This window comes from Budorcas taxicolor, chromosome 1, assembly GCF_023091745.1.
Source record: "Budorcas taxicolor isolate Tak-1 chromosome 1, Takin1.1, whole genome shotgun sequence".
In the NCBI taxonomy this organism is placed as follows: domain Eukaryota; kingdom Metazoa; phylum Chordata; class Mammalia; order Artiodactyla; family Bovidae; genus Budorcas; species Budorcas taxicolor.
In genome coordinates this window covers 147,585,802-147,600,741 of record NC_068910.1, presented here as the reverse complement: position 1 = coordinate 147,600,741, position 14,940 = coordinate 147,585,802, and the positions used below count along the sequence as shown (strand labels likewise).

The 14,940-nt window shown below is 42.0% G+C and overlaps 1 protein-coding gene across 5 annotated transcripts in view; it reads right to left on the bottom strand.

Annotated features, from left to right (window-relative positions):
* Positions 1-14,940, bottom strand: part of ABCC5 (ATP binding cassette subfamily C member 5) — a 79,930-nt gene that overhangs the window by 49,810 nt on the left and 15,180 nt on the right. For all 5 annotated transcript variants that reach the window (XM_052642517.1, XM_052642797.1, XM_052642595.1 and 2 more), the window contains 6 exons: positions 9,672-9,829; positions 8,712-8,867; positions 7,932-8,079; positions 2,890-3,123; positions 2,568-2,741; positions 1,636-1,783 (listed from right to left, as the gene is read on the bottom strand). In XM_052642517.1, coding sequence (XP_052498477.1) covers positions 1,636-1,783; positions 2,568-2,741; positions 2,890-3,123; positions 7,932-8,079; positions 8,712-8,867; positions 9,672-9,829 — 1,018 coding nt within the window. The remainder of the gene's footprint in view (positions 1-1,635; positions 1,784-2,567; positions 2,742-2,889; positions 3,124-7,931; positions 8,080-8,711; positions 8,868-9,671; positions 9,830-14,940) is intronic.

Here is a 14,940-nt window from a genome sequence, read left to right as displayed (position 1 = left end):
ATAATGGAGAATTAAAAAGGAACTAAGATTTACTAGGGTGCCTACTGTATATTGGGGCTAGGAACGAGGCTTTCACACAAAAAAGCAGTAAGGAAGACTGAAAGAAGATGAATGAGATAAAATACAATTTTTGTAAGCAGAATGACTTTTCTTAAATATCTACAAAACTAACAACCTTATTAACAGAGTAACCATGGAGTTCAAAAGACCACAGAGTAGGAAGTATGACAATAAAGCAGTGAAGTCTTTTCAAAACATTTTCAAACACAGAAGCAATTCTTTTGAGAGGCTACACACTGACCTTAAAGGTATTACCACTGTCCCAAACACTGAGAAATACATTAAGAGCCAGCTCTCAAGCCATACTTTAAAAAAAATTTCATTTCATTGCTTTAACATTTATCACATAACTTACCCAAGTCTGTAATGAGCAAGAATGCTCTTTTCAAGCTAATACACACAGGTAAAGATACCAAAGTCAGGAGCTGAAGGATGAGTGCAATCTCAGGAAGAAGATTAGAAAACTGAGAAAATCAGAATTCAAGAGCCAGAAGGGACCATCAGTGGTGACCCTGCCAACAACAGGCTTGGCAGACATCCTGTTAGCATCCAATTGTTGCTTTCTACTGGCAACAAATTCACAAGTTAAAGAAGGGGCCGGATCCATTGCTGGAACTTCTGAGTGGTCACTTCCTTCTGATGACCACTCATAAATAAAGTTTATGGAGTGTCCCTGAAGGTTTACTCAACAAATCAAGCAGTGAAAATAAAACAGCTTCCTTAATCTGAACACTGTATTTCTTCTGTTCAACCCAAAGTTGCACCAAATTTTTAATTGGAACATATTCAGGTTAGCTCTCTATGAGATTATGGTTGATGAACAGGCATTTCTATTATATTTAAATTAAATTTAACTGTAACTATGTCTTCTCATTTGAACTCTAAAGTGCCTTTAAATATATTTTTTCTTAAATTTCACTTTTTAAGGCCCAAGATTTCAACTTTTGTTAAGATCTTTAGGAATGCCCAGCTAAGGTGTTAATTATTCCTCCAAACTTTGTGGCATTTACGTACAACATGCTTATGTCTGCACTGAATTTATGGATCAGAGTAGGGCCAGGCACTGAAAACCTTGTGACTCAACACAAATCAATTATTTGAAAAGAAACTTAAAAACTACTGAGTGAGGCCCAGAGTCCAGCTGTCCCGAACCCCGGCCCAGCTCCTCTCCCACCACCACCCCCAGGTTCTTACACCTGCCTACTTGTACTGCACACATACCCAGAGAGTGGGGGGCAGGGGGCAGAAGTGGAGCTCTCAGCAGCCACTTGCTACTGTTTTCTGTGACGGCCTCATGTCCAGACCAGAAAATCACAGGCAGGGTGACAGTATAGATAGGGGGTTTTGAAACTGAATCAGCTCCTCATAACCAGCTGAGTTATCTTGGGAAAAGTCAGGTCTCAGTTTTCTCATTTACAAGGCGAGGTCGTAAGTGACAGTCTCTAAGATCCCTATCAACATAATGGTCATAGGATATTATAAGAACATATGATATTGTGATCCTACGACATTAGGATTCCCAGTAGCTAATGTGCTCAGAAAGCCAATATACATATACCAAGTTTTTAAACTCACTTTGTACACTCTGAGAGAATGCTTTGACCCAGGCATACATTTTAATAAATTTAATATAGGTGAGAACTTCATTCATCTTCTGGACACGGTCATCTGTGATGGTCACACATTTTCTCCTGAAATATGCAGTGATCCGTGAAACAAACATCTGAAAGGAAAAACAATGTCATGTCAAATCAGAGCTTATTCAGAATTAAGAAGTATCTACTCTTTCTGGGAAGAAAATCCACTTAAGATTATTATAAAAGTGAGCATCCTGTAGTTGTACTGCCTTTTTTTAAAAATTTAATATTTTTACTATTTATTTACTTATTTGGCTGCACTGAGTCTTATTTGCGGCATGTGGAATCCTTAGTTGGGGCATGTGGGATCAAGTTCCCTAACCAGGAATCAAACCTGGGCCCCCTGCACTGGGGGCAGAGTCTTAGCCACTGGATCACCAGGGGAGTCCCTGTACTGCCTTTTAATAAAAGTGGTCTCTTAAATGATAATAGTACTTGACTCGTTCCTCTGGAAGAAAGTTAACGCAAGTATTTGCCCTCAGAACAATCAGGGCTATCGAGGCTACCAAAGGGAAGCAGGAGAGCTGTATCAGTTAGCATCTGCTCGAAATGGAGTGACTCAACAGTTCCTGTATTACCTGGGGGCAGAGTTCACCTGCTGACCTTCTCCTCACTCACACTCTCTTTTTAAATCTCACGTAGGAGCTAATGCCTTTATTCTAATGACATCCAACTTCCTCTGAAGTCAAAATTCTGCCTGTATGGACTGTACACTGTTTAGCTCTTTCCAGACATTTCCAAACCAGGTACCTGCTTAAAGAACTTTCCAATCAAAGATGTGATACCTCAGAGGTGTCAACTATATAAAGCCCAACAGAAGTAATTCATCTGTGGAGAAGCTGCCAAAATACAGTAAAAAGGCTTACTCACCATTGCAGGATAAAAGAGGATAAAAACAGCTGATCCCAGGAAGCCTGTTGGTCCCAGAATAATTACATTATAAACCATGCCCAAGATGGCAATAACAGGTCCTCCAGCCAGCAAGCTGCCAACAGCAGCTGCCTCAAACATCCTCTGCCCGTCGTTTGAGCACAGGTTGATGAGCTACGAGATACAAACAGTGGTGAGTGGGCACTGCAAGGACACAGATGCTGGCTCAGCAGGAAGGTAAAGGACAGAGCAGGGGCTCCAGGGGAGGAAAAAGCCCAGGCTGGGAGCTCTCTCTGCCCTGAAGCCATCACCCCTCACTCACCTCACCCACAGACTTCTCCTTAATGTTCTTCAGCTTAAGGATCTTCTTAAACGCCATGGTTAGGATGGCTCCCCGCAAGCGTACCCCAGTTCGGTAATTCAACGCCCATGTCAGTGCGAGTGACCAAGAACGCACGATTTCTGTCAGCAGGAGGCCCAGGACTAGCAGCAAGCTGTACTGGAGGTTAGACTCTGTGTCCTGGGTGTACTCCAGGAGGTGTTTCACCACGAAGGCCTACAGGGAGAAACACACACTGCTGTCAGCATCTCCACCGCACCCACACACCACACCACAGTTTTATGTTAAGTTAGAAAGAGAAGGCATCTCCACTGTACAGCGACAAGTGCCTAAGCAGAGAAAGACCTTCTCGGAGGACCAATTACTGCTGATGGCCCACCCTCGGCAACTTATGCAGGGCATTTTGCAGGAAACAGATCTAATTTGAAACTTTTCTTCCTTTGGATACCATCAAAACTAATACTCTTTCTAATGTAACATAAACCTGTCCGTGAGCTGAAATTCATTCTCAACACACTGATCATTAAAAAGTATATATTTGACCTTATTCCAGTATCTCCACACAATGATACATTTCTTTACATGAAATTAAGACCTTTCTTTTTTTTGGATCGTTTCAAACGTGCTTATTTGATAAAAAGGAACAGTGTACCTACAGTTGGACTGGGGAAGAGTGAGAAGTGCATTTGCAAAACATTCCTGAAAATAAACATCAGCAGTTTAATAGTACAGAAGAAAGCAAACAAAGCAGACTATCCACAATCCAGAGCCCCTCCCACGGGCCCTCCCCCATGCCCCACTCCCTCCCAAAAACAAAAACATGTTACCTCAGGTAGCACATGTCTAACACCACCTGCAGGGAGGGAAGGCAGCAGCCCCCAGAACCACCGAGTGCCACCTCCAGCTCTGAGGTCCTGCAACGCCGGAGCACACACTCACACAAGGCACATTCAGCAACAGGATTAAATACCAGGAAGTGGGAGGTCATGTACTTTTATTGAAAATGAAAAAAAAAAAGTACCATCTTCAAAGAGCATCTCACAGACACTGTACAACAGGAGGAGCATTGCGGTAACATACATGGGAACATACAGAGTTGAGTTATACAGGGCTAGCCAGCCAACAGGTCGTCTGGCTGCGACTGTTGTTTTTTAACTACACACAGTGGAAATACAGCATTGAACCGAGATCTGTTTCCAAAGTCCGGAGGAGCGCATCAAGCTGACGGCACTTAAATTGGTTAGGGCTCCTGAAGTTGCAGTGAGTCTGCAACAGAGGAGATTCTCCAGGAATAAAGACCTCACTGCTAAGGAAAGAGAGTTAAAAAACAAAACAAAACTGAAAATTCCCCAAAGGGGTGACTCTTGCTTAAAATCACTGGTGCTATTGGGTCACTAGGCCATGAGGAGTGACCTCTGCTCAGGACGGAATACAAAAATCTAGGCCTCAGGAAAAACGGGTGGCATCCTTCAGAGTCTTTTCGAGTCCTTACAGCTAAAGTCGATCTTGCAAAAAATGAAACAAAACAAACCACAGCAAAAAGAAAGCCAAACCAATCCCCCTCCCTAAAGGAAGAAAACAAAATTAAGGAGAAACCCATCCACCATCTACCCCAATCTTTATAGCAAAGGGCACTGAAGCTGGAAGCCAGAGCTTGACTGACAGCCCAAAATGGAGGCCAGATGCAATCGTCCTGAAGCAGCTAATGCTGAATTCCAGACTCTCTCTGGGTGGATCGGTATTTCTTGTTTTTTTTTCCTAAGAGGAAATTAATACCAGATGTTGACTAGATCCTAAGAGATCCCCACCAATCAGATTTCCGTCAAGTCTCAGAAAACAACCTGATCAAGTAAATAGGAGATTTCAGATGCCAAGAACTGTGTATCCCATCGCTCCCCTCCCTTGGATTTTTGGGTTTTATATCCACTGCTTGGGTCACCACTGCACACAGCTGGGTTGCTGGTTTACTAGCAAGAAGGTTGGCTTCTTTTCCAGTACGCAATCCGAAATGTGGAACTGAGTCACTGAGTGGCAGGGCCAGAACCCCATTTTCCTCACGTGAAGCAACTCAGTAAGATGGCGGTGCGGTAAAGCATTTTCTCACACACCTCGGCACTGACGGAGCCGTCTCCAAAGGAAGGCGTGAAAGGACAGCAGGTTGTAGTTTGGGGTTCCTTCCTTCCCATACCTTTATTGTGCCACTTTTCAGCACCAGGCAATAGCATTAGGAACTCCCAGAGGGGAGGAGAAGGGGGAAGGTAAAAGACAAAATGAATGCTTACACTATATAAAACTTTCAAAGGGGAGGGAAAAGAGGAAACAGCAGATTAAAGAATTTTCAACACACACAGTGTTTATAAGAAACAATTACATTTCAAACCATTTTGAATGGAACAAAGGAAATAAAAAGGTTCTCATGAAAAACCAACCAAAATTTCATCTTAAAAGGTTACAAATTTATCATTTAAATTTAAACAAACTGGGAGAAAACTTGAGATTGTCAGCATAGCTGTCTGGCTGTCCATTGCCAGTGAATAAACATTACCTTACCTGAACTCTTGGCGAGAGATTCTGCCCAGCTTGACTCTCTTTCTGACCGCAGAATACAGCCATCCTGAAAATTCTAAAGAACAGCTTCTGTCACTGGTTCCACTACAGAGACACTCCCCCCAAATCCAGATCCTGACAGCACCAAGCAAGCTGCAGCTGGAGAGAGGTTGGAAGGGCGGGAAACTTACCTCTCTAGAGGCTTTTCACTGTCCTTTCCCGCAAAGGCCCGTGAGCAGAGTTAGCATTCACCAAGAGATTGCACTGCAGGAGGAAGCCGTCTCTTGCAAATCTACAGGGCGGATGCTAATTCTTTACACACAAATCATAAGTCAGGCCTGGTCTTCTAAAAGTGTTTTATCCAAGAAGGCCACAGATCACCTCTGCAAGTTTAGCAATTTGGCCACTCATCGGAGTTCAGGATCATACCCTTATAGATTTTGGTTCTCCATTAACACTATGGTGACCCTTAGACGCCATGTGCAGAGTGCTGGTCCACTGGTGTGACTGAAACCCATCTTGATCATTAATGTCCAGCCCTGGCCAGCCAGCAGTTTAAAAAATGAAACAACACACATTCACTTGATTGTGTTTCATTAGCTCTGCATATGGCTACCAAGGTTCAGTGAGGCTGGAGGGGAGATTTTAAAAAATATATGTATATATATGGTATCTGGGGACTCAGTTCTTACGTAGATTTCTGTAAGAACAGGTGAAGACAGTTTGAAAGCCCTGACATATTAGAAAATGTGCAAAAATAAAAAATGGATATTCTTCCAGAGGATTTAAATCCACAGATGGAAGGTATGCTCACTGCTAATAGCAATCTCAAACCCAATTCTTCAATTTCCAGTTAAAAAGAAATTTGTTAGAACTGGAGCTCTGAAAAACAGAAATTTCCATTGCTTACAATCTGAAATCTTTTTTTGTCAATTAGAGACTGTGGATGGAACCACTGCTTTCTTGGTCGTTCCAGGGAAAAAGTCTCCTGAAATAACACAGGCCTTAAGGTGCTGTTTCATAAAGAGAGTGAAGAAAAGGAAAAGCGTGCTGCTGTTTTCCTATTGAAGGAAGGCTCTCAGCTTTCCCTGGCATTGAGGACACTTTACTAGAGATTAGTAGTCCAGTGCACAGTGCCTTAAAAGAGAGCTGAAAGAATATGCAGGTGCTCAAGGGAGTGACTGTAAGGCCCCCAAGCTGAACAAGCGTAAGTAACTTTTTTTCCCAAGTGAAAAATTAAAATCCCAACAATATGGAATTTTGGTGGGGGGGGTGGGGGGGGAGAGCCAATGAAATTCTAGCATTGACCAAACAGAATCAAGGAAGCCTGTATACCGTGCTACCCAGCTGAAAGAATTCTTCGAAAGATCAGAGCAGCCACCAGCCCTGTAGTGAAACAATGACAGAAGCTCTTCTTGGGGGAAGCTGGTCCTATGAAAACGTTTGCCATTTTGGTCAGTGACATGATATTCAGGTACATGGTCCCTCTTACTTAAAAACTTATACCAAAGTGTGTTAGTTGGTCAATTAATAAGAAACCCAATACCAGAAAAGGAGTGTTCTCTGCTTCAGAAAAGAGATCAAAACTTTTTAAAGGCATCAAACATTAAAAACAAAAAACAAATGAACAAACAACAACAAAAAGAGAACATAACAGAAAAACTGCTAATTAGTTTTACCTAATTACCATGCATCTTAGGCCCATACTTACCAAAACCATGAACCTCCAGCTTACCCACACACGGAAAATGCACAGAATAAGGAGTACTACTGCTCCGATGCCTCAAGGCAAATATGTAGAAAATAGATTTAATCAAAGTCTCAAGTGTAAGGGCAGCACAGTGGGTGTAAGAAACAGGTGTCCAAAGAACAGTGTGACGGTCACTCTTCTCTCCTACTCTGCTTCAGCAACACTAGGAAAACCAGGGTTGCCACCCCGACACCTGCTACGCAGCTTACACTATAAATCAAAACTGAAAATGAACTTCAGGTTAGACTCTAAAAATCTCAACAGTCCTCCAGCTTCTTGAGGGCTCCTTTGCCACAGAACCGGCAAACACGTGACAACTCTGCCTCCAGACCTTCGCTGCGTCACCAGCACCAACTCGACAGCCTATGCCACACAACGCCACTCACAGCACAGCAAGACACACTGCCTGAACCAGGACTGTTGTTTCATGTCAACACACAGCACAGCAGCATGGTCCTGTGCAGAAACGGAATCACTCAGCTTCACCCCCACCCCAGGGAAGCAAGCCAGTTCTGCTTTGTCTCTGGTAACACGGCCCCCTCATCCTTACAGTTTTCACAAACCACTATTCATTCAGTATCAGTTGTCCCCTGGCAACAGAGCTGGAGGATCTCTAAGGTTGCTAACTAGCCCAAAGGTGAGCACAACCCCTGAAACAGAATAAGAATGTTAGAGCTGGCCATGGCCGGGCCCCTGGAGACTGTCAGAAAGGATGGTTAGGACTTACTGGTCCACTGAAGCCTGCCAGCTGCGTGATCATCAGGCACACGATGGAGAGGATGAGCCTGGTGCGGCAGAAGGTCCACACAACCCTCCGGAGGGAAGCAGCGTCGGGCCCAGCTTCATTCAGCTCTTCTTGCCACAGTCTCTCTAGTCTTAACAAGGGCACATATCCTCCGTTACACATCTTTCCAGGGAATATGCACACCCCAGCCTCCCTGCTGCCACCACTCACACCAGTCTCTCCTTTAAAGTTATGTACAGAGTCTTCACCTTCTGAGGAAAAAAGACCCTTCCTGGTAACCACATATTTACCCTGTATAGGCAGCCTCTCAGGATTCAGAAAATGATGAGAACCAAAGTCTTCCCTTCCACCCACAAAAATTATCCCTGAATAGAATCTGTCTTTCTCAAGGGTCCCCAACCCTTGCTGAAGGATCCTCTGGTAAAGTATAAAGTTGTAAACTAGATTTTAATCATGACAATCGGCTACCACAAAAATGTACTCTGTCACAAGGCAGCAACATAATCTCCCTGCAGACTCAGGAAGAGAAGCGGGGCTGAGAGAGAGAGAGAAAGCCCGTAGTTAAAATAGGATTCAAGGTAAAATAGGAGATAAAGCAGAAGAGCAAAGAGAAAGTCACCCCCAGGCTGCCCTCCCTCTATAGCACAGCTCAAATCCTAAAAAGACTCAGAGTTCTGAACGTGGCACTGCCAGACCCACACTCCTAGCTCAGGCCCTACATATCCAGTCTGTGGGAGACGAGGGTGGACCAGAGACGCCTACCTTCTGCAGTTCACCTCGGAAGACTCATGCTTGGACAAAGACCACACATCCTCCATTAAGAGCTCCCCCTTCTTGTGGGCTTTGCGAGCCAGAGGAGAAAGCCAAGAAAAAGTCATACAGGAGAAGAGCCCAGCATTGTCCACTGGGTGCTGGTGTCTGAGGAGAGAAAACCCAGAGCACAAAATTGTCAACACACATGGAGAGGCTAGCCAACACTTAAAATATGCTGTTTAGTTAGTATACAGCACTCTTAACAATGGAAACAGTGAGAGACTTGATTTTTTAGGTTCCAAAATCACTGCAGTTGGTGACTGCAGCCATGAAATTAAAAAAGACGCTTGTTCCTTGGAAGAAAAGCTATGACCAACCTAGACAGCATATTAAAAAGCAGAGACAATACTTTGCCAACAAAGGTCCATCTAGTCAAAGCTATGGTTTTTCCAGTAGTCATGTATGGATTTGAGAGTTGGACTATAAAGAAAGCTGAGCACCAAAGAACTGATGCTTTTGAACTATGGTGTTGGAGAATACTCTTGAGAGTCCCTTGGACTGCAAGGAGATCAAACCAGTCAATCCTAAAGGAAATCAATCCTCAATATTCATTAGAAGGACTGATGCTGAAGCTGAAGCTCCAATACTTTGGCCACCTGATGTGAAGAACTGACTCACTGGAAAAGATCCTGATGCTGGGAAAGATTGAAGGCAGGAGGAGAAGGAGCAACAGATGATGAGATGGTTAGATGTCATCACTGACTCGATGGACATGAATTTAGGTAAGCTCCAGGAGTTGGTGATAGACAGGGAAGCCTGGCATGCTGCAGTCCATGGGGTTGCAAAGGGTCGGATATGACTGAGCGACTGAACTGATACTGATGACTAAACTCAAGTTTCCCCAAATAATCTTAGCCCAAATTTTTCTGGTGCTTCACAGACAAGCCATTAATTAGCAGAACCTCTTACTTGGAAGTGGTCCGGATGGGCTTCAGAACACTTAAGCTATGATGGTACTTTCCCTTGGGATGTTCCTCATCCAGGATTCTGAGCTGAGAATGCATGGAGGGGTCCAGGGAAAGGCCTTCTGCTCGGGCTGCTGTTTCCAAGGCATCCTGGCAATCCAACTGTTTCAACAGAGAGGGAGAAAAGGCAAAGCACAGTTAATGAACATGAGAGAATCAGAGAGGACCAAATCTACTGACACAACAGCTCAAACTGCAAACTTGATTCATCTCATCCAGGAAATCCCAAGGGTCAGGAAGTTAAACACTCACTTGTGTGATATGAACTCACTAAGGAACATTCAACCAGATACTTTAAAACTTCTATACTAATAGACTTCATTTATTATTATTATTTGAGCACTTTCAGAAAAACTGAGCAGAAAGTACTGAGCTCCCATAGACCTCCTCACCTACCCTCTTCTCCTCCGTAATTAACATCTTGCATGAGTGCACTACATTTGCCACAAGTGATGGGCCAAGACCAATATGTTATCACTAACTGAAATCCACAGTTTATATTAGGATTCACTCATTGTGTTGTATGTTTTAAAATTTATATTTTTATCACCAAAATGTTTTATCTTTCATTTCCCAATACAGACTGAGAGTCAATTACTTCACTACTAACTGCAAATTCTATTGCCTATTTTCTATGATAAAAAGTTAACAATCAACACCCCTCCCCACTAAACAGCTCTGTCAGGCAGAAAAATCCAGAATGCACACATGCCTCCCCCCTCTCTCTCTCTTGTTAGCAACAAGGAGTGCAGAACTGGGGCTCTCACCCTGGCTGCCCAGCTAAAGAGCTCCTCTCCAGACTTCCACAAGCAGAGGGTCTCATGGGTAGAAATACAAAGTTATACATATTTACTACAAAGTTTATAAATACCAATTAATCATATTAATAAAAATGCATGTAATTCAAACTCTGACTATGGCAGAAGAGGGTGGGCCAAAAATCTGGACACATCTAAGATTTTTGCCTATTCATTCTAAAAGTAACCCCAAATTACTTTTTTTTAAATTTTATTTTATTGAAGTGTAGTTGATTCATAGTAGTGCATTAATTTTTACAGTAGAGCAAAACAACTCAGTTATGCATACACATTCTTTCTTAAAAACTTCTGTATTGGGGTATATATCTGATTAACAAACAATGTTGTGATAGTTTCAGGTGAGTAGAGAAGGGACTCAGCCATACATATACATGTATCCATTCTCCCCCAAACCCCCTCCCATCCAGGCTGCCACATTAACCATTGAGCAGAGTTCCATGTGCTATACAGTAGGTCCCTGTTTGTTATTCATTTTAGCACTGTGTACCTGTCTGTCTCAAACTCCCTAACTACCTCTTCCCCCTCCAGCAACCGGAAGCTCGTTCTGGAGGTCTGTGAGTCTGTTTCTGTTTCATAAGTTCATTTGTATCATTTCATTTTAGATTCTACATATAAGGGATGTCATATGATATTTCCCCTTCTCAGTATGACTTACTTCACGCAAAATGATAATTTCTAGGTCCATCCATGTTGCTGCAAATGGCACTATTTCATTCTTTTCAATAGCTGAGTAATATTTTATTGTATATATGTACCACCTTTTCTTTATCCATTCCTCTGTCAATGGACATTTAGGTTGCTTTCATATCTTAGCTTTTGTAAACAGTGCTACAATGAACACTGGGGTGCATATATCTTTTGGGATCATATTGTTCCCCAGATATATGCCATGGATCATAGAGTCACAAAGATCCCCATACAGAGTGGGATCACAGGGTCACACATACATATTCTTCCTCATATTCTTTTCCATTATGGTTCATCACAGGATATTAAATATAGTTCCCTGTCCTATACCATAGGGCCTTGTTGTTTATCAACCCAAAGTGACTTCCGCAGTTACTGTTACAGAAGCAGAACCATTCTTTTCCTCATGAAAGGGTTTATAAGGAACCTTATTCTTTTCTGACATTCTCACAAATATTTCTAGCAATTATTGTGAACTAGCAAGAAAGAATAGACTCTAGGATCAAGAAAAAGTTAAGTGGTGTAGCACCTAACACACTGGACCTTACACAAAGTGGAGTCTCTATTTTCACACACTACCTCTTTTACACACAGAAGAGAAGCAACTCAAATATTGAGGCAGCTATTTAGTAAGTCTTACAATAGCACAGTGTGCTATCTCTCCAACTTTATTATTCTTCCTTTACAAACCTGGTTTAGCTGTTCTAGATCTTTTGTATTTCCAGGAGAACCAAGTTCAAGAGTCAGGAGAGTTTTATAAACATCTTTGGACAGTACAGAATCAGAAAAGGAAAACTTGGGGGGAATTTCCTGGCTGTCCAGTGGTTAGGACTCTGAGCTTCCACTGCAGGGGGCACAGGTTTGATCCCTGGTAGGGGAACTAGGATCCCACATGCCACATAGTATGACCAATAAAGAAAGAAAGAAAGAAGTATCAAAGCTTATGTGTTTTTTTTTAAAAAGAAGACTCGTTATGCCATCCATTAGCATTCTTATATAAGAATGGCATAGTAGCATTAAGAGAAAACTAAAATCTTCACATCTTATTTAATTCATTCTTTCAACAAATAACTTACAGAGCACCTATATACAAAACTGTCCTAGATACTGGGAATAAAAGTATTCCAATTTCTATCTTTATAGTACACTGATTTCATTTTATTCATCTCTAAAATGCCTAGTTTCATCAAAAGCTATGAAAAGAAAAGTGAATGGATTTAATGATAACAACAAACAAAAATTGATCTTAATGCATGAGTTTTGTTCCTTTGACTATATGCATGATGTCATGTTCTACCACCTTCCAGGTAGTTACTTCCCATAGTGGAGAATGTGAAATTCAAAGGTTCTCTAAAAACACTCAGATGAGAGCAGACAGGCGAGGTTTCACTCCCCCAGGCATATCATGAGTGCTACACCAGCATGAGAAAACGCCTGTAACATATCAAGAGACTGAGGGCTCTTGTACTGTTTTTGATTTTCATACAAGGCATTCAGCATAATTTTATCCTGACAAAGAAAAACCCCCATAAAAGTAGTTGAAAAAGTGGCTAAATTAATTCTCATATTTTCATATAATAATAACACATGGAGTAGGAATGACCACTGTAAGGGTATGGAAAAGTCTATATTGTTGATCTAAGACAACTGAAAGTTATCATTCTAAGCAACCCACTTAATAAGTTACATCATATTTTTGCTATTCTTTCCTAAAGAATAGCTTTAGGAAAACTGCTTCTTAAACTGTCAATCTTGTTGCCATATCCTACTCACTGCCTAGATAACAACAGTGAAATATTTGTTGGAGATGATAGGATCCGCGCAGAATCCTGTTTTAAGTCCTGCTCCATACTTGCCCCCAGCTCCTTCCAAGACAGGACTCTCAAAACAGTAAGTAGCAGGTGTTTAGCTCCTGGCAAGAATTCTTGAATGATAAAACAACACTATCAAGAAAACCAAGACAAAACCCCCTTACTCCAATAAAACTCATAAAGTATTTACACTCCTTAGGCCACTGTGGGATTTTCCCATAGTTGGAGGCCTCTGTGAAGTATAGTGGTTTTGCAAACGGATTTTATTTTCTTATTTTTATAATTTAGTTTATATATTTATTTTTGGCTATGCTGGGTCTTCATTGCTGCATGTGGGCTTTCTCTAGTTGCTGCAAGCAAGGGCTACTCTCCTTTGCCGTACGAGGACTTCTCATTGCGGTGGCTTCTCCTGTTGTGGAGTACAGGCTCTAGGGCATGCAAGCTTCAGTAGTTGCAGCCCACAGGCTCAGGAGTTGTGGCCTGAGGGTCCTAGAGCGCATGGGCTTAGTTGCTCCGTGGCATGGGAACCTTCTTGAACCAGGGACTGAACCCGTGTCCCCTGCATTGGCAGGTGGATTTTATCCACTGTGCCACCAGGGAAGTCCCTGCACATGGCTTTTAGAAGATAAGATATGGGCTCACAGGCTGATTCTGCCACCAACTTTCTGCATTACCAAGTCACTTTAAGCTTCAACTTACTCATTTTTACAATGGTACATGCACCTACCACAAAGTGTTGAGAAGAATGAATTAAAGTGAAAGTCAGTTATGTCTGACTCTTTGCAATCCCATGGACTATACAGTCCATGGAATTCTCCAGGCCAGAATACTGGAGTGGGTAGCCTTTCCCTTCTCCAGGGGATCTTCCCAACCCAGTGACTGAACCCAGGTCTCCTGCACTGTAGGTGGATTCTTTACCCGCTGAGGCACCAGGGAAGACCACAAAGTGTTGAGAAGAATGAATAGGATAATGAAAAGTGTTTAGCAAAATATTGGGTATAAGTATTAAACAAACATTTAATACATATTAGTTACACACCAACTGATCCACCTGATAAATCTTATGGACTATCTCAACCATTCCTCTTTCCTTTAGCTTTCCCTAATTGTTTCAAGACTAGGGAATTCATTTCCTCCTTCCTATGTCTTCCCTGTACCACACCACTGCAGTGGGATGCTTCTAGCAAGAGAAGAGCTCCTGGAGGGCAGGCTGACTAATTCTTGTTTGTATCCCTGGCCCTTGGCTCAGTATACAGCCTGGCACCTATTATGCAAATGTCAACTAGAATATCTCAATATTGCTCCACAGTCTGTATTATCATCATTTAAAGCAACATGATATACCACTAAGAAATCTTCTTAACCAATACACTTCTAATGTTTTGTGTATTATTAACAGTGTAATAAACAATTATAGTTTATTTTTCTCTTTCTGGATTATTTCGGATAAATTCCACCAGTGGGATTATAGGATTAAAAAGTATAGCTCCTAGCAACTAGACATATATCCAGTTTGCTTAATTACTCATTATAAAATGTGTATTACAGTGATATTGCAAAAGAGAACTTCTATTAGCTTTAGTACTTTCAGTTCTATTTTGTCGACTCAAGGCTGCCTTTGTCCCACCTACTCTGGGACATTAGCAAGAAATAGAGGAAGTTAGGACAGCCTTCTTTGTCTGCAGCCAGATCTCATGACTAGCATATATCTGTAAAGGCAAACCACTTACTTGAAGGTGATGGGAAAATGTGGACAAATGAACTTATAACAAACCAATATGGTATTTACTGTGTGCCAGGCATTGTTTTAAATGTTTTACAGATACTAACTTCTTATAATTCTCACAATTACCCTATGAGGTAGACACTCTCATTCCCCTGTCTTATAGCTGAGGCA